The 26,987-nt window shown below is 42.6% G+C and overlaps 3 protein-coding genes across 28 annotated transcripts in view; 1 reads left to right on the forward strand and 2 right to left on the reverse strand.

Annotated features, from left to right (window-relative positions):
* The window catches only part of LOC110507309 (fibroblast growth factor 12), a 256,067-nt gene that overhangs the window by 146,396 nt on the left and 82,684 nt on the right, over positions 1 to 26,987 (reverse strand). The gene's annotated exons all lie outside the window — the stretch shown is intronic.
* The window catches only part of parlb (presenilin associated, rhomboid-like b), a 98,659-nt gene that overhangs the window by 53,436 nt on the left and 18,236 nt on the right, over positions 1 to 26,987 (forward strand). The window contains exon 1 of one of the 5 annotated variants that reach the window (XM_090224171.1): positions 23,539 to 23,943. The exons of 1 other annotated variant lie outside the window; for it this stretch is intronic. Coding sequence is in view for 1 of the 4 variants with exons in the window: in XM_021587225.3 (XP_021442900.2) it covers positions 24,579 to 24,649 (71 nt within the window). In the remaining 3 variants the exon portion in view is untranslated. Of the gene's footprint in view, positions 1 to 23,538; positions 23,944 to 24,314; positions 24,650 to 26,987 lie in introns of those variants that run through there. 3 more of the 5 variants (XM_090224174.1, XM_021587225.3, XM_090224173.1) reach the window with 3 other exon arrangements.
* On the reverse strand, positions 48 to 24,313 carry LOC110507311 (nucleotidyltransferase MB21D2). 21 transcript variants are annotated; one of them, XM_090224161.1, is made up of 9 exons: positions 23,517 to 23,644; positions 17,262 to 17,337; positions 16,969 to 17,060; positions 16,804 to 16,821; positions 16,655 to 16,696; positions 15,878 to 15,981; positions 9,819 to 9,883; positions 7,947 to 8,012; positions 48 to 4,428 (listed from the first exon to the last, which is right to left on the reverse strand). In XM_090224161.1, exons 8-9 carry the CDS (start codon positions 7,999 to 8,001, stop codon positions 3,164 to 3,166), a joined length of 1,320 nt encoding a protein of 439 aa, XP_090080287.1. In that variant the 5' UTR covers positions 8,002 to 8,012; positions 9,819 to 9,883; positions 15,878 to 15,981; positions 16,655 to 16,696; positions 16,804 to 16,821; positions 16,969 to 17,060; positions 17,262 to 17,337; positions 23,517 to 23,644; the 3' UTR covers positions 48 to 3,163. The 21 variants fall into 21 exon arrangements, 20 of the variants coding, with proteins under 20 accessions (XP_090080287.1, XP_090080282.1, XP_090080292.1 ...); XM_090224156.1 differs by lacking the exon at positions 9,819 to 9,883; XM_090224166.1 differs by lacking the exon at positions 7,947 to 8,012.

The following is a 26,987-nucleotide window of genomic DNA, read 5'->3' on the forward strand; positions in this document are numbered from 1 at the left end:
ACTTGAATGTTATACATTGTTTGTCAATTATTTTCCAGCAGTTTCTCTTTAGGGTTGTTAAATATGTTTTATTACATTTTAGCTTGTTTATAGTGTTACCATCTACACAGATCTCAGATTATTCACACAATTTGATTTGATGTGGTCATTGTAGGCCGAACGCGGGACTTGCTCTCCCTCTCATACAGTATGGTCACATTTCAGGCCAACTACATCGCATCGACCCGTGGTCGATTGATTTGTACAGTCAGGCATTAGATTGCATATCATACAGTGCCTTGCGAAGGTATTCGGCCCCCTTGAACTTTGCAACCTTTTGCCACATTTCAGGCTTCAAACATAAAGATATAAAACTGTATTTTTTTGTGAAGAATCAACAACAAGTGGGACACAATCATGAAGTAGAACGACATTTATTGGATATTTCAAACTTTTTTAACAAATCAAAAACTGAAACATTGGGCGTGCAAAATTATTCAGCCCCTTTACTTTCAGTGCAGCAAACTCTCTCCAGAAGTTCAGTGAGGATCTCTGAATGATCCAATGTTGACCTAAATGACTAATGATGATAAATACAATCCACCTGTGTGTAATCAAGTCTCCGTATAAATGCACCTGCACTGTGATAGTCTCAGAGGTCCGTTAAAAGCGCAGAGAGCATCATGAAGAACAAGGAACACACCAGGCAGGTCCGAGATACTGTTGTGAAGGAGTTTAAAGCCGGATTTGGATACAAAAATATTTCCCAAGCTTTAAACATCCCAAGGAGCACTGTGCAAGCGATAATATTGAGATGGAGTATCAGACCACTGCAAATCTACCAAGACCTGGCCGTCCCTCTAAACTTTCAGCTCATACAAGGAGAAAACTGATCAGAGATGCAGCCAAGAGGCCCATGATCACTCTGGATGAACTGCAGAGATCTACAGCTGAGTTGGGAGACTCTGTCCATAGGACAACAATCAGTCGTATATTGCACAAATCTGGCCTTTATGGAAGAGTGGCAAGAAGAAAGCCATTTCTTAAAGATATCCATAAAAAGTGTTGTTTAAAGTTTGCCACAAACCACCTGGGAGACACACCAAACATGTGGAAGAAGGTGCTCTGGTCAGATGAAACCAAATGGAACTTTTTGGCAACAATGCAAAACGTTATGTTTGGCGTAAAAGCAACACAGCTGAACACACCATCCCCACTGTCAAACATGGTGGTGGCAGCATCATGGTTTGGGCCTGCTTTTCTTCAGCAGGGACAGGGAAGATGGTTAAAATTGATGGGAAGATGGATGGAGCCAAATACAGGACCATTCTGGAAGAAAACCTGATGGAGTCTGCAAAAGACCTGAGACTGGGACGGAGATGTGTCTTCCAACAAGACAATGATCCAAAACATAAAGCAAAATCTACAATGGAATGGTTCAAAAATAAACATATACAGGTGTTAGAATGGCCAAGTCAAAGTCCAGACCTGAATCCAGTCGAATCTGTGGAAAGAACTGAAAACTGCTGTTCACAAATGCTCTCCATCCAACCTCACTGAGCTCGAGCTGTTTTGCAAAGAGGAATGGGAAAAAGATTCAGTCTCTCGATGTGCAAAACTGATAGAGACATACCCCAAGCGACTTACAGCTGTAATCGCAGCAAAAGGTGGCGCTACAAAGTATTAACTTAAGGGGGCTGAATAATTTTGCACGCCCAATTTTTCAGTTTTTGATTTGTTAAAAAAGTTTGAAATATCCAATAAATGTCGTTCCACTTCATGATTGTGTCCCACTTGTTGTTAATTCTTCACAAAAAAATACAGTTTTATATCTTTATGTTTGAAGCCTGAAATGTGGCAAAAGGTCTCAAAGTTCAAGGGGGCCGAATACTTTCGCAAGGCACTGCATGTGATATGACATATCATATGATGTGATATGACAGCTCTTCAGGCATTGTGAGAATTGGCAGGCATCTGTAATGTAGTCAGCCTGGGAAACGCGGCCAGTATGCCTTTGGAAAAGTAGAAGCACAGAACACGTTCTTCAGGCCACTGCAGTGATTGGTCCGAATTAATGATAAAGCAGTATGTTAGATCCCTGCCAATGGTGAGGTTGCACGGTTGGTCCATTCTGATTGGTCCATGACAGGTTTGACTCAACAGGATTCGTGTGTACAAAGTAGCTACGCACATGTACACTTAAAATTCATAATTGTGTGTTAACTTAATTTGTATAACCAGTTAATCATAAAACATCTTCATAAGGTTAGCAGCAAATATGGAAAATAAGACTCACAGTAAAATGTTTCAGAGTTCCATATAACAAAGACAAACAAAATGACAACGTCCCAGAGTTCTAGAATATCACAAATATGTATTAAATACACCATTTCACTGATCAGGAGTATGTATGATGAGTGTTAGCACATTTATGTATGGTGTGTTTGTTTGTTTGTTTACTAATTGCACTTGAGGATGAAGATATGTGTATCACATTGCCGGTCAGATATCTGCAGGTTTTTGGCATATTCAGGATATGTCTGGAACTGTTCACTATACACATAGGACATGGACATGACTACAGAGAACGTTAAGTTAGAAATAACTTGTCATTGTGATACAGCTTATTGGAATAACAGCTCTAAACATACTCTAAACCAGTAGGTATAAATTCAGAGCATTTAGCCCAGTGGAGAAAAAAAGACCATTGAAATTGCCTCCCTAAAAGATAAGCAACATTTCAGACTTCACTTCATAGCACTTCCAACATGATAAATGTGTGACTCTACATTCTGTGCAAAATAAGATCAAAGTCCACACACACATATCCACTCAACTCTCTCTATGTACAGTTATGGCGTTAGTACCATCAGTTCCCCTACAGGGACTAAGACATTCCTTAACCATCCGAGGCAAGACGCAGTACCTCTTCTTCCACCTGTTTCATGTAGTCCTGTAAAGGCCTTCTAAAGGTGACAGGGTTAGGGTTGGTGGGGTGTGGGGACAGGTGTCAGGGACAGAGAAACAAAATGGGAAGACACTATTGGACAAAAGCACCTCACAACGCTCTGTGGCGACCGTTACTTGGGAAACCGACTAATTTGATGACTCGACCAATCTAGTCAAAGGGGAGAAGAATTGGTGCCGTGGGAGGGGGAAAGTAGTATTTTTCTATTTTGAAGTCTCAGAAGAACTTGTTGTCGATGCGGAAGTGCGGCCGCGTCACATCGTCGGGGTTGATGAACACTGAGATGGACTTGCCGGGGTTCTCCATCACCAACTGCTGCAGCTTCTTAGCCAATCGGTCATCCGGCTGGTGCTCGCCGCCCGCGTCCGACTGTGGCGACGGCAGGTTTAAGGCACTGCCGCGCCAATGCAGGTCCAGGGTCAGCCGGTTGGCCGCCTTGGCATGCTCGATAGTGGTGCGCAGGTGCTCGGCCGGGTCGGAGCGCACCGAGCTGAGCTTGCGGGCGTGGAGCATGGCCGTCTCATCCGAGAGGTGTTCCAGCATGTTGCACTGCGGGATGAAGTAGTTGGGGCACATCTTGTTGACCAGGCAGTTCTGCAGGTCGTCGATGAGGCCTAGCAGGAAGTGGGCTGAGAAGTCTTCCTGGGACAGGTAGGTGGCGGGGAGCCGATCGCAGGCCCACAGCATCACCTGCGCAAGGTGGTAGGGGCTGATGGCCTTGGGCCTTGACAGCAGCTTGATAATGATGGCCTTGCACGCCTGGTAGGCCTGCATCAGGCTGGCCGAGATGCACTTCTTGAGCTGCACTTCGCTGCGGGCGAACGACAGGCGCCACTCATTCTCCTTACGGCCCTTGTGGGAGCAGGTAGGCACCAGGTAGAAGCCGCTGATCACCTCCTCCTCTGTGATCTTGCCGTCCCAGAAGTGGTTCTCCATCAGCCAGCTCTGGGCTACCGCCGGCCATCCCTTGAAGGAGACCACAGGCAAGATGTCATAGAGCATGCGGCTACTGCCCACGCCCAGGATGACGGAAATGATGGTGCCGTTCCGCTCCACCTTCTCCACGCGGGGCATGCCGCGCTGGGGCTTCTTCTGGATCTCCACCAGGACCACACTGATGGACTCGTAGAACCAGTCAGCCACCATCGTGGGTGAGAAAAAGTAGTTGGTGGCACCGTTGATGTGGTCTACCATGGTGCAGCAGTCCTTCCACTTGTTGATGGTGCCCTCATCGAAGAGGCGCAGGCTCAGCCACGAGTGGCAAAGGGCTGAGTGGCGCATGTCCAAAGTCACCGGCTGGTTGCGGTCGTGCAACTTGAGCGCAGGCACGAGGAAGGTAAAGTCCATGTCATAGTCGGTGCCGCGGGCGTAGACGCTCAGCTCGTCTAGGTCCATGTCGACCACACCCTCTCGCACGCCACCTGACAGCAGTAGGTACTCGTTGGCCACAGGGAGCTTCTGGTCCAGTTTCTGCACCATACCTGATGGGAGAAGGATAAAGGGGGATTATTAGTGGCCTGTGTGGTCCAGCGGTTAGAGTTGGCATGGGTTTGAATCTGGCCTACTGCCCTTTGACTCAACCTCCTCCTACATTTCCTTACCTGACCTTTCTGTTCAATAAAAATACATTTAAAAAATAAATATGGGGATGAATAGACAGCATATATATATCCTATGATTATGTTTCAGCAGTGCAAATGCTCTGTAATAAGATAGCCTATGTCATTCCTGGCTCTGTGAGTATGTGTTATTGTGACAATACACACTGAAGGCTACACTTGCAGTAGAGGAAATCTCTAACCACAGATCTAGGATCAGATTACCCGACTTCCAATACTAACCTTAACATTCATGTGGGTGGGAAAATGTCTGATCCTGTATCAGTGTTGTTTAAATGCAAGTTAACCGATTACCAGTATACTACAAAGCAGGATGAGTTAGCTAGCTAACCTTGATAAACAACTAGAAATAATTACATTTTATGGTTCATTAAGAAAGCTGAACTTGGAAATGTCGAGAAAAATGTCCATGCTTTGCTCTGCTCTGCTCTACATTGCTCTGCCTTGCATGCTACCTCAGGGAGTGACGCCCCTTACCCGCACAACACCCGGTTAGGGCCCCCACCCAGGGTTACAGGAAAATTTTGAGTAGACTGGGCTTTCAAACCCTGACGTGCAGCCAGTCTAGGAGATGGACAACTCCAATTACAAAGCTGCTGACCAGGCAGATACAGGAGTCCCATCTCCCAAACAGCTGGAAAGGCAGATGAAGATGGCATCTGATACCTGGCGAAATTGGATAGGAGCGTCTCCAAAGTGACTAAAATGTAAAATATATATATATCCCTCTGTACCACATCTCTCTACTAGGGGGCAGTGCAAGCCAATTTCCACCTAATCCCCCCAGGCTGCAAGTTCGGACACAAGATGCCTATTTCACATCCCCACCAGGGTGCCTGTCACAGTCAAACCACCACGCTGCCCAGTGGGGGATAACATACAGATCCAGACACTAGGCTATATTGATCTTTACACTAGTATTTCTATGCATTTACATTTCAGGGGTTGGAAGCTAAATTATTTTCCAATCGTTCGGTTCTGAACCGAACCTTTAAAAAAAAAAAATCCATTCCGGTGTTCCGACCACAAAATAAAGTTCTGAAGGCTATATACAGGGGGTACCGGTACTGAGTCAATGTGCAGGGGCACAGGTTAGTCAAGGTAATCCAGGTAATATGTACATGTAGCTAGAGGTAAAGTGACTATGCATAGATAATAAACAGTGATTAGCAGCAATGTATAAAATAAAAAAATGGACGCGGGGGGGGGGGGGGGTCAATGCAAATAGTCTGGGTAGCCATTCAATTAGCTGTTTAGCAATATTATGGCTTGAGGGTAGAAGCTGTTAAGCCTTTGGGCCCTAGACTTGGTGCTCTGGTGCCGCTTGCCGTGCTGTAGCAGAGAGAACAGTCTACGCTTAGGGTGGCTTGAGTCTTTGGCAATTTTTAGGGCCTTCCCCTGATGTAGAGGTCCTGGATGGCAGGAAGCTTGGCCCCAGTGATGTACTGGGCCGTACGCACTACCCTCTGTAGTGCCTTGCGGTCGGAGGCCAACAATTTGCCATACCAGACGGTGACGCAACCAGCTCTTGATGGTGCAGCTATAGAACTTTTTGAGGATCCGAGGACCCATGCCAAATATTTTCAGTTTCTTGAGGGGGAATAGGTGTTGTCATGCCCTCTTAATGACTGTCTTGGTGTGTTTGGACCATGATAGTTTGTTGGTGATGTGGACACCAGGGAACTTGAAGCTCTCAACCTGCTCCACTTCAGCCACGTCGATGAGAATTGGGGGGTCCTCGGCTCTCTTTTTCCTGTAGTCCATAATCATCTCCTACTGTATGTCTTGATGACGTTGAGGGAAAGGTACTAGACATTAGGAATATTTTTGGAACTAAAGATTAAACGGTTCTCAAGATTTGAAAATAACGGGTCTGTACCGGAACACTAGAGACCACTTTCGTTCCCGGTTTTGGTTCCGTTCCTCTAAAAATTAGAGTTTCTGTTCCCTGAACCGGTTCCAACCCGATACATTTACATGACATTATATTAACACAGGCCAAATAAATCTCCCCTGTCAAAGGCATCCTGCCATTCCATAACATTTCAGATGTAAAGAAAAACTTGGCATTAGCTTGTGCAGTTTGCTCTTGGGTTCTGTGTGCACTGCACTCGACTGAGCTGGCCTAGCATGCTCCATAAGCATTGGCTGAGTTTATCTATGTGGACTGCAGTGCTCTGCCTCGTTTGTTTTTCCTCTTCACTGATTCCAGGAAGTGTCTGTTCCCTCTCAGCAGCCATAACCCCCGACATAAGAGACGGGCCCGAGTGGCTCGGCGCTGTGGTCTACTGTCACTGTTTGTTTGAGACACTGAGCGCAAGAAGCTTAAGTGTGTAGGCCTACAGCGCAAGTGTGTGTGTAGTGTGGGCTTGTATTACTATCCTTGTGGGTACCGGAAATCTCCAAAAGTCCCCACAAGGATAGTAAAAGGAGGAAAATTCTCCCCTTGTGTAGACGTTTCCCAGGTCTCTGCGAGGACAAAGGCTATTTTAGGCTCAGGGGTTAGGATTACAGTTAGGGTTCGAGTTAAGGGTTAGGGAAAATAGGATTTTGAATGTAAATCAATTTTAGATCCCCACAAGGATAGTAAACATATGCTATGTGTGTGTGTCAGACTGTGTGCGTCTGTCTTCTACTCCTTTTGTATCTTCTGCTCAAATCATCTGAGTGATTTTTCATGGTAGGCATTTTTCTAACACCGCTGCTAAACCAGTACCACCACAACAGTTAGCCTACTATGCCAGTCAAATCGAAGTTATTCAAGTTAGTAAAGTGGTATTCAAACTTTTTCAGCAGGGAAACTATTTTCAACAAATAACCTTCAATTCATTGCATTTTCATGAAACCAATAAATACATTTACTCGATAAACTCAATAAATATTTTTCAAATAATCTTTCTCAAAGAATGTTTGTATATTGTCCCATACAATAATCTGTCCATTTTTTTTATTTATATATAATAAAACTTATAATCATTTTGGCGACCCCAATAGAGGTCATGACCAGACTTTGAATACCATCGAGTTAGTGGGCAAGTTTAAGTGGTAAGGCTAAAGCAACCAACTCTAGACAAAAGCCGAGGCGTGAAGTCATGGGAGGTGCAACTGTGACAGCCGAAAGTTGAACACTAATGTTGTTTTCCAACAACAGGGGTCAGATCAACATGGCAGTGTTGGCATTGATTATAAAGATGTTTCTTTATTTCTAAATGATAAAAATACCAGTCAAAAGTTTGTACACACCTACTCATTCAAGGGTTTTTCTTTATTTGTATTATTTTCTACATTAATAGTGAAGACATCAAAACTATGAAATAACATATATGGAATCATTTAGTAACCAAAAAAGTGTGTAATATGAGATTGTTCAAAGTAGCCACCTTTTTCCTTGATGACAGCTTTGCACATTCTTGGAATTCTCTCAAACCGCTTCATGGGGTTGTCACCTGGAACAAAAGGATAAGCTGTGTCTCAATATTTCATTTGTGATTTTCATGAATAGGAATATTTTCTATGAATATTTATGTCCGTTGCGTTATGCTAATTAGTGTCAGGCGATGATTACGCTCCCGCATGCGGGATGGGGAGTCAGTAGAGGTTTTAATGAGCATGGCTACCACAGGATTCAGCAACAATATTCCATCCAATCTGGTTTGTGCTTAGTGGGGCTATAATTTGTTTTTTAACAGTACATTGACCCAACACACCTCCAGGCTGTGTAAGGGCTATTGGACCAAGGAGAGTGATGGAATGCTGCACCAGATGACCTGGTCTCCACAATCACCCGACCTCAACCCAATTGAGATGGTTTGGGATGAGTCAGACTGTAAAGTGAAGGAAAAGCAGCCAATAAGTGCTCAGCATAATGACTCCTTCAAGAGACTGCTGGAAAAGCATTCCTCATGAAGTTGGTTGAGAGAATGCCAAGAGTGAGCAAAGCGGTCATCAAGGCAAAGGGTGGCTACTTTGATACATTTTGATTTAACACTTTTGGTTTCTACATGATTTCATAGTTCCGATGTCTTCACTTGTATTCTACAATGTAGAAAATAGTAAAATACAGAAAAACCCTTGAATGAGTAGGTGTGTCCAAACGTTTGACTGGTACTGTTAATGTGCGTGTACAATTAATTATTGAGCCTCAAAAATCTCATTAAATTGTATATCCACTGATATTTATCGTTCCTGTTTCAGTCATGTTTTTAGTCACGTCCGTGTGAGTCAAACAAAAACACCCTAATGATTGGTTGACAATAGAGCCCCCCACAATGTAGGTGATGGCTGCAAGATTAACTTTGTGAAGAGCAACTGCAGAAACTTGCAGTTGGCTGCAGTCAAAACTTCATGACCTTTGATCACATGATTTTTGTAAAGATCATGCAGTCAACATGTAGGAGCTACTCGTACAATTTGAATCCCCATAATGCAACACACTTTGAAAGGCTGTGACCAACGACTTAACAAAAGTGATCCGCTTGAACGAGCCCACTGTGATCTGACACACAGGGCTTGTTCTACATTGCAGCAGTTTAGGAGACTGCCGACGGACTGATCTATAAATCACCTTTCATCATAACTACTGATTATTATTTGTAGATCAGTCAGTCAGTCAGTCATAATTTATCCATGTTACATTACCTAGTGGGCAAAACCTGGTTGAAAAGACATCAGTAGACCACCCGATCATAAGATCTCATCATAATCTGGTAATGACCACCTGACTACAGGATATTGCCTACTGTAAAAAGGATTAGATTTAGATTGGTTTCCATAGGCACCAATTAAAGTTTCAATCTGCAACATATTCTTACATTTAAAATAGATCAAGCAATCTACATCACAAATCTTTGCAAAGTAATTGTTTCCTAATTCACCTACAGACATTACATGCATAGAAAGACTGGGACAGAATATATTTAAGCAATAAGGCAAGAGGGGGTGTGGCATATGGCCAATATACCACGGATAAGGGCCGATCTGATGCAAGACGAAACGCCTGGATACAGCCCTTAACCGTGGTATATTGGCCATATACCACAAACCCCAGAGGTGCCTTATTGCTATTAGAAACTAACCAACGTAATTACAGTAGTAAAAATACATGTTTTGTATACGCTATACAATGGCTGTCAGCCAAATCAGTATTCAAGGCTTGAACTACCCAGTTAATAAATCAATAAATTAAAACGCACATTGGGAGTTTTTTTATGTTTAATAAGATTGGTGTGATGAGGTAGATTGTCATCAAGGACCTTAGAGCAGAGAAGGCGATCTGGATCGTAGTGGTCCTCTTGAAGACTAATGAGACGTGTCAGATCTAGAGTGAAGAGAATCAGGGCATTTACAAATGTATCAATCTTTTTAAAAGAAAATCAAATCAAAGTTTATTTGTCATGTGCGCCGAATACAACAGGTGTAGACCTTACAGTGAAATGCTTACTTACAGGCTCTAACCAATAGTGCAAAAAAGGTTAGGTGAACAATAGGTAAATAAAGAAATAAAACAGTAAAAAGACAGGCTATATACAGACACCGGTTAGTCAGGCTGATTGAGGTAGTATGTACATGTAGATATGGTTAAAGTGACTATGCATATGATGAACAGAGAGTAGCAGTAGCGTAAAAGAGGGGTTGGCGGGTGGTGGGACACAATGCAGATAGCCCGGATAGCCAATGTGCGGGAGCACTGGTTGGTCGGCCCAATTGAGGTAGTATGTACATGAATGTATAGTTAGTGACTATGATAAACAGAGAGTAGCAGCAGCATAAAGAGGGGTTGGGGGGGCACACAATGCAAATAGTCCTGGTAACCATTTGGTTACCTGTTCAGGAGTCTTATGGCTTGGGGGTGAAAACTGTTGAGAAGCCTTTTTGTCCTAGACTTGGCACTCCGGTACCGCTTGCCATGCGGTAGTAGAGAGAACAGTTTATGACTGGGGTGGCTGGGGTCTTTGACAATTTTGAGGGCCTTCCTCTGACACCGCCTTTGTAGTGCCTTGCGGTCAGAGGCTGAGCAATTGCCGTACCAGGAACCTTTTGAGGATCCCAGGAACCATGCCAAATCTTTTCAGTTTCCTGAGGGGGAATAGGCTTTGTCGTGCTCTCTTCACGACTGTCTTGGTGTGTTTGGACCATTCTAGTTTGTTGTTGATGTGGACACTGAGGAACTTGAAGCTCTCAACATGCTCCACTACAGCCCCGTCGATGAAATGGGGGGGCGTGCTCGGTCCTCCTTTTCCTGTAGTTCACAATCATCTCCTTAGTCTTGGTTACGTTGAGGGATAGGTTATTATTCTGGCACCCTACGGCCAGGTCTCCTCCTCCCTATAGGCTGTCTTGTCGTTGATCAGACTGTTGTGTCGTCTGCAAACTTAATGATGGTGTTGCAGTTGTGGGTGAACAGAGAGTACAGGAGGGGACTGAGCACGCACCCCTGTGGAGCTCCAGTGTTGTGGATCAGCGTTGCAGAGGGAGGTGTTTAGTCCAATGATCCTTGAGCTTAGTGATGAGCTTTGAGGTTACTATGGGGTTGAACGCTGCGCTGTAGTCAATGAATAGCATTCTCACATAAGTGTTCCTTTTGTCCAGGTGGGAAAGGGCAGTGCAATAGAGATTGCATCATCTGTGGATCTGTTTGGGTGGTATGCAAATTGGAGTGGGTCTAGGGTTTCTGGGATAATGGTGTTGATGTGAGCCATTACCAACCTTTCAAAGCACTTCATGGCTACGGGTGCTATGAGTGCTACAGGTCTGTAGTCATTTAGACAGGTTGCCTTTGTGTTCTTGGGCACAGTGACTATGGTGGTCTGCTTGAAACATATTGGTATTACAGACTCAATCAGGGACATGTTGAAAATGTCAGTGAAGACAGCTGCCAGTTGGTCAGCACATGCCGGAGCACATGTCCTGGTAATCCGTCTGGCCCCGCAGCCTTGTGCATGTTGACCTGTTTAAAGGTCTTACTCACGTCGGCTACGGAGAGTGTGATCACACAGTCGTCCGGAACAGCTGATGCTCTCATGCATGCCTCAGTGTTGCTTGCCTCGAAGCGAGCATAGAAGTGATTTAGCTCGTCTGGTAGGCTCATGTCACTGGGCAGCTCACAGCTGTGCTTCCCTTTGTAGTCCGTAATAGTTTGCAAGCCCTGCCACATAAAATGAGCGTCGGTGCCAGTGTAGTATGATTCGTTCTTAGCCCTGTATTGACGCATTGCCTGTTTGATGGTTCGTCGCAGGGCATAGCAGGATTTATTGTAAGCGCCAGCTCTACCCTTTAGCTCAGTGTGAATGTTGCCTGTAATCCATGGCTTCTGGTTGGGGTATGTACGTACAGTCGCTGTGGGGACGATGTCCTCGATGCACTTATTGATGAAAGCCAGTGACTCCTCAATGCCATCAGAAGAATCCCGGAACATGTTCTAGTCTGTGATAGCAAAACAGTCCTGTAGTTTAACATCTGCTTCATCTGATCACTTTTTATAGGCCGAGTCACTGGTGCTTGTAAGCAGGAATCAGGAGGATAGAGTTGTGGTCGGATTTACCAAATGGGTGGCGAGGGAGAGCTTTGTACGCGTCTCTGTGTGTGGAGTACAGGTGATCTAGAATTTTTTCCCCTCTGGTTGCACATTTAACATGTTGATGGAAATTTGGTAGAACTGATTTAAGTTTCCTGCATTAAAGTCTCCAGCCTCTAGGAGCGCCGCCTCTGGGTGAGTGGTTTCCTGTTTGCTTATTTCCTTATACAGCTGACTGAGTGCGGTCTTAGTGCCAGCATCTGTCTGTGGTGGTAAATAAACAGCCACGAAAAGTATAGCTGAAAACTCTCTAGGCAAGTAGTGTGGCCTGCAATTTATCACAATATACTCTACTTCAGGCGAGCAAAATCTAGAGACTTCCTTAGATTTCGTGCACCAGCTGTTGTTTACAAATATGCACAGACCGCCCCCCCTCGTCTTACCGGAGTGTGCTGTTCTATCCTGCCGGTGCAGCGTATATCCCGCTAGCTGAATATCAATGTCGTCATTCAGCCACGATTCCATGAAACATAGGATATTACAGTTTTTGATGTCCCGTTGGTAGGATATTCGGGACCATACCTCGTCTAATTTATTGTCCAATGATTGCACGTTGGCGAGTAGTATTGACGGTAACGGCAGCTTTCCAAGTCGTCTTCTCCGGGTCCTAACCAGGCATCCGGCTCTTTGTCCTCTGTACCTGCGCCGCTTCCTCTTGCAAATAACGGGGAGGTCGGTCCTGTGGGGTGTTTGGAGAATGTCTTGTGCATCGTCTTTGTTGTAGAAAAAATCTTTGTCTATTCCGAGGTGAGTGATCGCTGTCCTAATATACAGAAGCTCTTTTTTGCCGTAAGATACGGTTACAGAAACATTATGTACAAAATAAGTTACAAATAACGTGAAAAAAAACAAACACATAATAGCACAATTTTTGGCGCCCGTAAAACTGCTGCCATTTCCTGAAGATACTTTGTGGACTCAGCTGGCTAATAGTATTTCCATGGTACTATAATAAGCAATAAGGCACGAGGGGGTGTGGTACAGTGCCTTGCGAAAGTATTCGGCCCCCTTGAACTTTGCGACCTTTTGCCACATTTCAGGCTTCAAACATAAAGATATAAAACTGTATTTTTTTGTGAAGAATCAACAACAAGTGGGACACAATCATGAAGTGGAACGACATTTATTGGATATTTCAAACTTTTTGAACAAATCAAAAACTGAAAAATTGGGCGTGCAACATTATTCAGCCCCTTTACTTTCAGTGCAGCAAACTCTCTCCAGAAGTTCAGTGAGGATCTCTGAATGATCCAATGTTGACCTAAATGACTAATGATGATAAATACAATCCACCTGTGTGTAATCAAGTCTCCGTATAAATGCACCTGCACTGTGATAGTCTCAGAGGTCCGTTAAAAGCGCAGAGAGCATCATGAAGAACAAGGAACACACCAGGCAGGTCCGAGATACTGTTGTGAAGAAGTTTAAAGCCGGATTTGGATACAAAAAGATTTCCCAAGCTTTAAACATCCCAAGGAGCACTGTGCAAGCGATAATATTGAAATGGAAGGAGTATCAGACCACTGCAAATCTACCAAGACCTGGCCGTCCCTCTAAACTTTCAGCTCATACAAGGAGAAGACTGATCAGAGATGCAGCCAAGAGGCCCATGATCACTCTGGATGAACTGCAGAGATCTACAGCTGAGGTGGGAGACTCTGTCCATAGGACAACAATCAGTCGTATATTGCACAAATCTGGCCTTTATGGAAGAGTGGCAAGAAGAAAGCCATTTCTTAAAGATATCCATAAAAAAGTGTCATTTAAAGTTTGCCACAAGCCACCTGGGAGACACACCAAACATGTGGAAGAAGGTGCTCTGGTCAGATGAAACCAAAATTGAACTTTTTGGCAACAATGCAAAACGTTATGTTTGGCGTAAAAGCAACACAGCTCATCACACTGAACAACCATCCCCACTGTCAAACATGGTGGTGGCAGCATCATGGTTTGGGCCTGCTTTTCTTCAGCAGGGACAGGGAAGATGGTTAAAATTGATGGGAAGATAGATGGAGCCAAATACAGGACCATTCTGGAAGAAAACCTGATGGAGTCTGCAAAATACCTGAGACTGGGACGGAGATTTGTCTTCCAACAAGACAATGATCCAAAACATAAAGCAAAATCTACAATGGAATGGTTCAAAAATAAACATATCCAGGTGTTAGAATGGCCAAGTCAAAGTCCAGACCTGAATCCAATCGAGAATCTGTGGAAAGAACTGAAAACTGCTGTTCACAAATGCTCTCCATCCAACCTCACTGAGCTCAAGCTGTTTTGCAAGGAGGAATGGGAAACAAATTCAGTCTCTCGATGTGCAAAACTGATAGAGACATATCCCAAGCGACTTACAGCTGTAATCGCAGCAAAAGGTGGCGCTACAAAGTATTAACTTAAGGGGGCTGAATAATTTTGCACGCCCAATTTTTCAGTTTTTGATTTGTTAAAAAAGTTTGAAATATCCAATAAATGTCGTTCCACTTCATGATTGTGTCCCACTTGTTGTTGATTCTTCACAAAAAAATACAGTTTTATATCTATATGTTTGAAGCCTGAAATGTGGCAAAAGGTCGCAAAGTTCAAGGGGGCCGAATACTTTCGCAAGGCACTGTATATGGCCAATATACTACGGCTAAGGGATATTCTTACGCACGACGCATCGCAGAGTGCCTGGACACAGCCCTTAGCCGTGATATATTGGCCATATACCACAAACCCCCGAGGTGCCTTATTGCTATTATTAACTGGTCACACCTGTGGTATATGGTCTGATATACCACGGCTGTCAGCCAATCAGCATTCAGGGAAGCCGCTGCTGTCTCAGGTAACCCCTACTATTATTACATCTCAAAGCCCCCAGCAATCAGTCATAGATAAGCAACAAGTAGGGTGGATTGGAGTCAATTTTGACAATTTAATTTGTCATTGCTATGCAGGCTATGAATAATAGGTTTGCAGGTAATGATCCGGCTTTTGATCCTGAAAAGGCTTGAAATTCATGCACCTAAATGTTTGCAGCCTTTTGCCAAAAATGGACTATATCAAGATCTGGAATTCCGAGGCAGATCCAGATATTCTTATTTTATCAGAAACATGGTTATCTGAGAAAATCGTGGAATCTGAGGTTACCATTAATGGTTTTAAAGTTTTCAGGGCTGATAGAATTGGCAAAGGTGGTGGTGTTGCTATCTATACAAAAAGTATCCTTTCTGTGTCTCTTTTAAAGGCTACATCCAGTCCTAAACCATTTTAATTTCTAGCTTAAAGTCTTCTACTAGGTTCTAATTCTAAAGTTAACTGTTCTAGGAATCTACCGCCCTCCCTGAATGTTTGTTTTACAGAATTTGGCAGTACGTCCAACAGGGAAATAAAAAACGCAGATCACGTGTAATCACGCTAGCCCAGGACCTCCACATTCAACTTCTTCACCTGCGGGATCTTCTGAGTATTTATGTCTGTAATAAAGCCCTTGTGAGGAAAAACTCCTTCTGATTGGCTGGGCCTGGCTCCCAAGTGGGTGGGCCTTTGCCCTCCCAGGCCCACCCATGGCTGAGCACCTGACCAGTCATGTGAAATCCAGAGATTTGGGCCTAATGAATTTATTTAAATTGACTGATTTCCTTATGTGAACTGTAACTCAGTAAAATGTTATATTTTTGTTCAGTATAGTTGAAGAGGTTTGTTGCAGTTATAGCTTAGAGACGTCTTCAAAAAAGAGCAATATGCTCATATACATACTTTGCGTCGTTCTCCACCATGGCAGTCCGGGACACATTTTAGGACTGTCCCTATGGCCCGTAACACATCAACTTCCTGAGTTTTCAGGCTTTTCATGATACTTGCTGTAAGCATAAAAAGAGAAGAAAATAAATCAAGATTGGCATAACGTGGACATGCAGGACACAACAGAAGAGGAACACAGTAAAATATATTTAACAGTCAGAATCTACTAAAAATGTATCCTTGTCAAATGTCTCAAATGCTCACAATTACTTATCAAATACAATGGAGCACCAACAAGTGACAGCAAAGGCATGTTTGCTTCTCTGTCCCTTCATATTGAAGTGGGACATTAATTCATTGTTCATCAATCCGAAACACTAAGAAAGACGATACCAAAAGTAGACAGTAGTTGTTTTTTAAAACTCATCTCTAAATGGTGAAGTTATGCTTAATTGAATACATGTTGTAATATTCAAACAACTTTTTATAAAACACACTGCTTCATAATCCTGAGGACATTATCCCAGACAGAAGATCCCCCAATTGAGGACAGCTTGGCAGTCTTAAAAAAAAAAGGTCAATGCAGAAATGTAATTATGTGTAAAGACACAATAAAACATTATATTTTTAAAAAGTTGTGTCTGTCATATCATTCCTGCAACAAATATAGTTAGAAATGGGTGTAATTGGCAAATCTCTTCCTCTTCTCGGCAACTGCACACGTGTATGAGTTTGAATGAGCAACTGGGAAAACGAGCAAGAGAGAAAGGGTAGAAAATTTACACGACTCACCAAGGGAGGTCTGTGTGGAATCAGGACACAAGGGTTTTGCAACTGAAGAAAAAAAAGGAGAATTAAAATGGGATTTTAAATCAAATTTATTTGCTTTACTTAAACTTAAATGATTAGGAAGCAATGCTATTTCAAGTGGATCTACTTACACTAAGATCAGCCGAGACCTGATGCAAAGAGAAAACTTTAATGATCATCAGCATAGCTAGTACAAACTAAGCTCTTACCAATGTGGTTAGTAGGAATCAATACACATTAAAGATCAGAATATCAAAGAGGGGAAAAAAATAAAACATCTTGCACACAGAACTTACTGTCAATGGACTTAAGGGGTGGTTCTGCTCTCTTCTTTTCCTGGGACGTGGCAGAATAGGTCATTGGTAACTAAGTGGGTGGCCAAGGACTGCTGTAGAGGTCATGCATTAGGTCATTGACATGTTTCAGGAACCATAAAGATTGCGACAAATCATGAGTAACCATTAAGTTCATTAACCTAGCTACTACAGAAGACCTAGCCTAGCAAGTACATTGACCATGTTTCCCCTCAGCAATCTGGTAGTCAGGCCGACAGACGGGAGAGAGAGAGCCTGTTTTGCTGTCTATTTACATTTCTTAGTCAGCAAGCTGGATAATTGCTGTACTCCTTCCCATTGTTCCCCTCCTCCATCCAAACTAGAAGATTACTGAAAAAAATAAAAAAATCTAGAGTTGGAAAAGGCAGTTAAGAGGTAGAGGTGTAACATTAGAATGAGTGTTTGTGGGGGGGGGGGGGGGGGGGGTCAGGATAGGCAAAATGCATCATTGTCAAATACAAGGATCCCTGATGAATCAACAAAAACTTCACATCCATATTTCAAGTATTAGGTTAGCTAAAAAGTTCTCAAACACAATCAATGTTTCCTATATTTGTATTCATCAACCATCTCTCACACACCAAGGAAGCATGACGATGTTGACAATGTGTTCTAAAGTTATTGTGATCATCATCGCTCTCTGTCCATCTCTGACACAGACAGAACACACACACACATTTACTGTCATTAAACAGATATCAAAATGTCAAGACGTTAGTTAGCTAGCTACAACAGGTTAAAAAAAAGTCAAACTTACCACGTCCATGGAGGATTAGCTAGAGAGCTAACGTTAGCCAGCTAAAAATATCCAGCTAACGCTAGCTTGCTAGAAACACTTTCCTTGACATTATTCTCCCCAACAAACCGCCGCTCTACTTACAAAAGTAAAACGTTTTTTGTGTACATTTCGAGAAACAGTCATTGTCTTCCAGCTGTGTTGACACTTGAGCAAGCAGGCTGCCTGCGAGGCGCACAGACATGCATTGCTGAGAGCAAGGCACAGATTCCAATCCAAATTTGAGTTGGACCAGATATGCCTACCTCTTCATTTAGCTACTGAAATTAAAATAACAATGTGTGCAGTAATTTGAATTGCTCAAAAGCTTTAAAGGAAAACATAGATTGTTATTTTCAGGGACAAATTCAGGTGCAATCATTTTTTTTTTACTAATTATTGATGGAAATAAATGGATTACAAATAGGGGTTTATAAATATTGGTGGATTGTATTAGGATATTGAAATAAAAATATATAGGCCTACATGTATTTTGTTAAATTCTGAAAACAAATTTAGTTTCGAAAATCGAAATTGCATTCAGTGGAACAGAAGAAAATGCACAGCAAAATAAACAAATGATTACCATTAGAAGCCACACAGCAAGCCACCAGATATTCTTCATTTAAAAAACATAATGTAATTGAACTGCAGTTTTACTGCATTTTAACAACAGTGCATTTTTGTAAGGATATCCTGTATTATTGTGCATGTTTATCTTACATGCTGGTAGCCTAGAACAAATGCTTTGGAAGTGAATGTGCACTTTTCAATTCGGTGGACTGCAACTACAAAAAGCATTGCCATAGCCTGTAGTAAAATCAAAAGCATTTAAAGCATCAGAGATCCTATAAATTAGGGACCATCTCTGATTGGGCCACAGAGACTGTCACAAAATATTGCTTGCTAATGACCTAGCCAATTCGATGGAGGTGAAATAAAAATATATATTTTCATTTATTTATTGGTGTTCCATCACCTGCAGGATAAAAATCTAAAATGACATAACTCCTGAAGACATGAATCGTGCCAGATAAGCTGAAGTGGACTCAACCCGAGTACCATTAGCCTCAGCCTAGAGTAATATGATTGTGCTGGACTCGGAAGAGCTCGGCCCCGCATGAAGCCCCGAGTCTGAGTCCCGAGTCTCAAACGGAATAGTCCCAGCGTGTTGACGGAGTACATGAGACCCTAACCTGCTTTGGTGCGCTCTCCCAGCTGTTGTTTGCCAACTGTGCTAAACTGAATCATGGAAACCCTGCTGGAAAAATAACATTACCACCATTTGTAGAATTGTAATGGTTCTAGCGTCTTATATCCAATGGGTGCGTGGCCCACAAACCCAACTGTCATACTTGAGTAAAAGTATAGATACCTTATTATAAAGTGACTCAAGAAAAAGTTAGTAACCCAGTAAAATACTACTTGAGTAAAAGCCTAAAAGTATTTTGTGCTAAATATATTTATTAAGAATCAAATGTAAAAATATAAATCATTTAACATTTCTTATATTAAGCAAATCAGATGGCACCATTTTCTTGTTTTTAAAATGTACAGTTTTCCAGGGGTACACTCCAACACTAAGACATAATTTACAAACGATGTATGTGTTTAGTGAGTCTGCCAGATAAGAGGCAGTAGAGATGACCACGTGTTCTCTTGATAAGTGTGTGAATTTGACCATTTTCCTGTGCTGCTAAGCATTCAACATGTAACGAGTACTTGTGGGTGTCATGGAAAATGTATGGAGTAAAAAGTACGTTATTTTCTTTTAGGAATGTAGTAAAGTCAAGATTCCGCAAAAAACGACTTAAGTAGTACTTTAAAGTATTTTTACTAAGTACTTTTATAACACTATGCACATGTTTATATAGATTGGTATTAATTGAATAGCATTTAGATAACTGGTCAGTAGTTCAATCAGATTTCAACCAAAATAATACGTATTTTTCATGATGTTCTGAAAAATACATCTTAATCTGGTTTCTATATGGTTATAAAACCTCCCAAACAGAAAAAGACGTCTTTATCACGCCGTATGCCCTCGAGCATACAGTTTGCAGGCAGTGCAGCCCTATGAATGATTTAAGACTAAATCCATTCTTAATTATATTGATCAATGTATCTAGGACTGGACAATGATGTGTCAGATAAATAGATATTAAGGATTTAGTCAGCCTCTTGATTTGATCTACACTGATAAATTTGTAAAACAGCAGCACACTTGCTTTCATTATTGCATCCATTCAAATCAAAGTTTATTTGTCACGTGCGCCGAATACAACAGTGAAATGCTTACTTACAGGCTCTAACCAACAGTGCAATTTAAGTAAAAAAATCCACCTGTGTGTAATCAACAATCCACCTGTGTGTAATCAAGGCTCTGTATAAATGCACCTGCACTGTGATAGTCTCAGAGGTCCGTTAAAAGCGCAGAGAGCATCATGAAGAACAAAGAACACACCAGGCAGGTCCGAGATACTGTTGTGAAGAAGTTTAAAGCCGGATTTGGATACAAAAAGATTTCCCAAGCTTTAAACATCCCAAGGAGCACTGTGCAAGCGATAATATTGAAATGGAAGGAGTATCAGACCACTGCAAATCTACCAAGACCTGGCCGTCCCTCTAAACTTTCAGCTCATACAAGGAGAAGACTGATCAGAGATGCAGCCAAGAGGCCCATGATCACTCTGGATGAACTGCAGAGATCTACAGCTGAGGTGGGAGACTCTGTCCATAGGACAACAATCAGTCGTATATTGCACAAATCTGGCCTTTATGGAAGAGTGGCAAGAAGAAAGCCATTTCTTAAAGATATCCATAAAAAGTGTTGTTTAAAGTTTGCCACAAGCCACCTGGGAGACACACCAAACATGTGGAAGAAGGTGCTCTGGTCATATGAAACCAAAATTGAACTTTTTGGCAACAATGCAAAACGTTATGTTTGGCGTAAAAGCAACACAGCTCATCACACTGAACACACCATCCCCACTGTCAAACATGGTGGTGGCAGCATCATGGTTTGGGCCTGCTTTTCTTCAGCAGGAACAGGGAAGATGGTTAAAATTGATGGGAAGATGGATGGAGCCAAATACAGGACCATTCTGGAAGAAAACCTGATGGAGTCTGCAAAAGACCTGAGACTGGGACGGAGATTTGTCTTCCAACAAGACAATGATCCAAAACATAAAGCAAAATCTACAATGGAATGGTTCAAAAATAAACATACCCAGGTGTTAGAATGGCCAAGTCAAAGTCCAGACCTGAATCCAATCGAGAATCTGTGGAAAGAACTGAAAACTGCTGTTCAAATGCTCTCCATCCAACCTCACTGAGCTTGAGCTGTTTTGCAAGGAGGAATGGGAAAAAAATTCAGTCTCTCGATGTGCAAAACTGATAGAGACATACCACCAAGCGACTTACAGCTGTAATCACAGCAAAAGGTGGCGCTACAAAGTATTAACTTAATTAAGGGGGCTGAATAATTTTGCACGCCCAATTTTTTCAGTTTTTGATTTGTTAAAAAAGTTTGAAATATCCAATAAATGTCGTTCCACTTCATGATTGTGTCCCACTTGTTGTTGATTCTTCACAAAAAAATACAGTTTTATATCTTTATGTTTGAAGCCTGAAATGTGGCAAAAGGTCGCAAAGTTCAAGGGGGCCGAATACTTTCGCAAGGCACTGTACATTAGCAAGGCTATAACAGTAGCGAGGCTATATACAGGCACCGGTTAATCGGACTGATTGAGGTAGTATGTACATGTACGTATGGTTAAAGTGACTATGCATACATGATAAACAGAGAGTAGCAGTAGCGTAAAAGAGGGGTTGAGGGGAAGGGGCACACAATGCAAATAGTCCGGGTAGCCATTAAATTACCATTCACCGCTGAAATTAAGCTAACCAGGTGCGGCCCTCCCATTAGGCAAGATTAGGCAGTCGCGGTGAATTTGGGGCGGAATTTTGACTGCTGCCCTCCGGTGCCCCTGATCGGCTACTACACCGCCGGCGGTGCCCCAGTTCCAGTTCATAGCGTTGCTGCAGTTCCCATCCCCATCCCATTCCCGCTTCTCCCAAAATGCATTCCCATTATCCTTGGTAGCTATGGTGATGTGTGTTTATATGGGATTATCCAATTGTGAAACATTCATAAAAATTAATCTTCCAATGAAATTAAATGATGGTATTGTTTTTTAATGTTTGTGTGTGACGAAGACAATTAGTGATTAAGGCAGTAGCCTAACCTAGCCTGTTAACGTTAGCTAGCTACTACTAGTGGATATAATTCTAGATAAAAGTAAACTATAGCGATTGGAAACAATTTGCTACCATGTCTCAGACAAACTATCAGGAAGCGAATATTAAACAAATGTAAAAAATGAGAAGAAGCACAATCTCTAAAACAAAGAAATTCACTGCTGAAATATATCAGCGTGCAGCAATTTCCATCAGCCGGTGTCCGATCAATGCACTTCCACCGATGATGACAGCCGTCTGGCTGGACAAGAACAGGTGGTCGCACCAGTCCTTGCCACACCTCCAAACAATGCCAGTGAAGACCCTACTATCTTGGACCCAGACTTAGATCCCCGTCCCAGATGACAGTGGTGGTGCTGCTAAATCCGACTCCCAGACAAAAAACATAAAAGATCCCGGTGAATAGTTCTTTACGGGATTTGTTAGTGCAGGCTGCGCCACATCAGGATAAGGAGGGGAATTTCCCAAGAGATGAGGGTCAATGAAAGTTCAGTGTTCCACTACAATAGGAGGATGGCGAACGGGGAGAGAGCGGAGACCATGTCTCAAACTCATCCGAAACTCCTGCGCTCTGCTATAAATCAAGAGACTCAATGGACTCGCCACCATATCAATTGAGCATGAGTTGTCTAACAACATCTCTTTAGCTTACTTTTAATCTCCAACAAGCAGGTCTCTCGGTCTCTCTCAGATAATTTGATTTTAGGACCACGGACAGCTACCGAGAGAAAACATCTCTGACTGTATGCAGCACCACAGCAGAGGAAATAGGCCACTCTAGGCGGAGACTAAATAAATAAATGCTGAAACTGATGTTGGACAATCAAACTCGATATGTAAACAAACTAAATTCGTTAAGGCTGGGTCATTGACATAAAGCTTATTTTACACTGCCCCAGCGAAACGAGGCCCGCCATGCACTTATGAAAGCACTTGTTTCTAAAGCTCAAATGATCTTACTGTTTTTTACAGTTCTACAGGAATATTAAAATATATGTTAAATATGTTATATAAAAGTGTTATTTATATTGTAATTGTAACAATTATGGGATCTTGCCATGTGTGACAACAGGTGGTATATTATTAATAAGAAACGTGGTTTCATACTATAGTGTAGGCAGTTGGCTGCATAGTGATAGCAACATTGTAACTCTCCTATGCAGGGGTTAAAGTAAAATTCACTTCTGCCTGGTAAGGCACCAACATTTTCTATGGGCATAATCATAGAATTACATATGGGGCCTATTTCTCCCTATTCCAAAAAATAAGTGGTAATCATACCTGCTTGATAGACACAGTTATGCCATCCATAGATGTCGGTATAGCCAAATACTCCAACACTCTGAAGCTAGCGGAATTTAGTTGTTATTGAGCATTGTCATAAATAGTTTGCATAATAAAACAATGTTGAGCCTCGTTGTAGGTTCAAATTACAGCTAAACAGACGTGATCCCACCCACCGATAATCTCTTACCGAGCATGGAGAAAATGAAATCTTTGGCGGTGTGGATCTCGAGCGCTCGCTGGTCGTCATATTCTCGCTGATCGTGTTTACTAAATTCCTGAATCAATCGGTTCAAATCCTCGATTCTGGCCCCGGACCTGAAATCGAGCTCGAGGTAGCTTGGGATGATCTTGTTGTTATTCGTCGTGGAGCTGGGAGTCGCAGTGGGGCTGTTTCCCAAGCTATTTACGGACCCAGCCCGGCTGGTTAGAGCAGGGGCCGCCATGTTTGCACGAAAAAAACAGCATTGTGAACGCAAGCGTCCCAAGGCCCCACAATGGCTGCCTCGGCTTCAGTTCAGAACATCAGCCGCTGCTTGCACCAAACAAATCGGAGGTCCTTCAAAATTGTATGCGGGGTGTGCAAAGTGCTCTCATCAGCGTTACTGTTGGGGATGGTATGTCGAATAGTAGACACGGTATTTGTCATAGCTAGTGTGAGAGTGATAAAATCAGAAGTCAAGTCGCTGCTGAATCAGCTCTTCTAGGGCGACGAAGTAATTGCTCGAGCGCATTTTATGTAGCAGATACGTTGTCCGGCCTATCATAGAAGAAAGAGCTGTTTGGAAGATTATATGTTTTCACTATTTAAACACATCAAATAAAAACAGTTATCACTGTAACAATTATTTTCAAAATATTAGATATTATTAGAAAAAATGTTTAAAATGGTCAGAATATTTTTGGGAAAAATGACAACATGAAATGATATTCTAGTGAAACACACTGTACTATGCTGCCATGTCCCTTGTTTCCACTAGTTGTCCCTGTCAGTTCTGTGGTGGTCATAGTTAGAAGGGATCCAGCCTTTCGTCAATGTAACTTTAAGTAGCAGGTTTGGATAATTCGCGTAGCACGTTAGGAGAATGAGGGGTAGGGGGTTAGCTAAAATGCAAAAATATTCTACTTTTGACGTAAATTTGACAAAAGCTGGATACCTTCTAACCATATGACCCAGTTATGTTTGGCTGTTTTAGACTTTTGACCCGGTAGCGAATGTAGGAGGGGTCATTCGGGTTACCCGCTCACCAACATGGCGTGGAGGGGTTGCGTTTTAAGATGGGCTAGGGCTGACATCATTAGTACAGCAACCAGAGGAAACAGGTATGGTGTACGGAATGTATTTTGCCCATGGCTGAGATCTTGGCATCTGATGTATGTATTGTCACTCTAGAAATGATAGCTAAAACTCAGCTAGCGGCTGCCAGAGCTAGCTACTGTAGGTTATCGTGATGATGAACAGCTGATCACTTTGAGACACGTTGCTAGTGGTGCCACAATCCGCTAGTCTTTGCAACCACAGTTGTAGTAATATCGGTGGCTGCTTGTTACCTCAGTATTCCCATTGAATTATTGTTTGATTAGTTGGACTTCTTCTGTGCCATGTAGCTAGTTATCTTTTGGGAGCTCCCAAAAGTCCTTTGTTGTTTACAAATTCTGCCGTGTAAATATGAAAGAATGAATTTACAGTTAGCACAGTTTCTCTTAATCCTGGTCCTGTGCAATGCTTGTAAAAGTACCCAATTGTCAAACTTGAGTAAAAGTAAAGATACCTTTTTAATAGAAAGTTTTTCAAGTAAAAGTGAATTACCCAGTAAAATACTACTTGAGTAAAAGTATTTAGTTATTTCGAAGATTATTCAGACGCCTTGACTTTTTTCCCCACGTTCTATTACAGCCTTATTCTAAAATTGAATATTTATTTGTTTTATTTAATACATCTACACACAGTACCCCATAATGACAAAGCAGGTTTTTAGACATCTTTGAAAATGTATTAAAAATATAAAACAGAAATAGCTTTATTGACATTATTATTGCCAGCAGCATACCACCCTGCATACCACTGCTGGCTTGCTTCTGAAGCTAAGCAGCGCTGGTCCTGGTCAGTTCCTGGATGGGAGACCAGATACTGCTGGAAGTGGTTTTGGAGGGCCAGTAGGAGGCACTCTTTCCTCTGGTCTAAAAAAAATATCCCAATACCCCAGTGCAGTGATTGGGGACACTGCCCTGTGTAGGGTGCCGTCTTTCGGATGGGACGTTAAACGGGTGTCCTGACTCTCTGAGGTCATTAAAGATCACATGGCACTTATCGTAAGAGTAGGGGTGTTAACCCCGGTGTCCTGGCTAAATTCCCAATCTGGCCCTCAAACCATCACGGTCACGTAATAATCCCCAGTTTACAATTGGCTCATTAATCCCTCTCCTCTCCCGTGTAACTATTCTCCAGGTCATTGCTGCAAATGAGAACGTGCTCTCAGTCAACTTACCTGGTAAAATAATGGATAAATAAATACATAAGTATTCAGAACTTTTGCTATGAGACTCGAAATTGAGCCCCGGTGCATCCTGTTTCCATTGATCATCTTTGAGCTGTTTCTACAACTTGATTGGAGTCCACTTATGGTAAATTCAATTGACTGGACGTGATTTGGAGAGGTACAGACCTGTCTATATAAGGTCCCACAATTGACACTGCATGTCAGTGCAAAAACCAAGCCATGAGGTCGAAGGAATTGTCTGTAGAGCTCTGAGACAGGATTGTGTCTGCACAGATCTGGGAAAGGGTACCAAAACATTTCTTCAGCATTGAAGGTCCCCAAGAACACAGTGGAACTCCACCATTCTTAAATGGGAGAAGTTTGGAACCACCAATCAATGAAATGTATTTATAAAGCCCTTTTTACATCAGCCGATGTCGCACAGTTCTGTACTGAAACCCAGGCTAAAACCCCAAACAGCAAGCAATGCAGATGTAGAAGCACGGTGGCTAGGAAAAACTCCCTAGAAAGGGCAGAACCTAGGTAGAAACCTAGAGAGGAACCAGACTATGACGGGTGGCCAGTCCTCTTCTAGCTGTGCTGGGTGGAGATTATAACAGAACATGGCCAAGATGTTCAAACGTTCATAGATGACCAGCAGGGTCAGATAATAATAATCACAGTGGTTGTAGAGGGTGCAACAGGTCAGCACCTCAGGAGTAAATGTCAGTTGACTTTTCATAGCCGATCATTCAGCGTTAGAGACAGCAGGAGCGGTAGAAAGAGAGTCCAAAACAGCAGGTCCAGGACAAGGTAGCACGTCCAGTGAACAGGTCAGGGTTCCATAGCCCTGACTGGCTACCAAGACTCTTCCTAGAACTGGCCGTCCGGCCAAACTGGGCAATCGGGAGAGAAGGGCCTTTGTCAGGTAGGTGATCAAGAACCCGGTGGTCACTCTGACAGAGCTCCAGAATTTCTCTATGGAGATGGGAGAACCTTCCAGAAGGACTACCATCTCTGCAGCACTCCACCAATCAGGCCTTTATGGTGGCCAGACGGAAGCCACTCCTCAGTGGCCAGACGGAAGCCACTCCTCAGTAAAAGCACATAACACCCCGCTTGGAGTTTGCCAAAAGGCACCTAAAGGACTCTCAGATCATGAGAAACAAGATTCTCTGGTC

The sequence above is a fragment of the Oncorhynchus mykiss genome, chromosome 27 (assembly GCF_057628025.1).
Source record: "Oncorhynchus mykiss isolate SJ-2025 chromosome 27, ASM5762802v1, whole genome shotgun sequence".
NCBI lineage: Eukaryota > Metazoa > Chordata > Actinopteri > Salmoniformes > Salmonidae > Oncorhynchus > Oncorhynchus mykiss.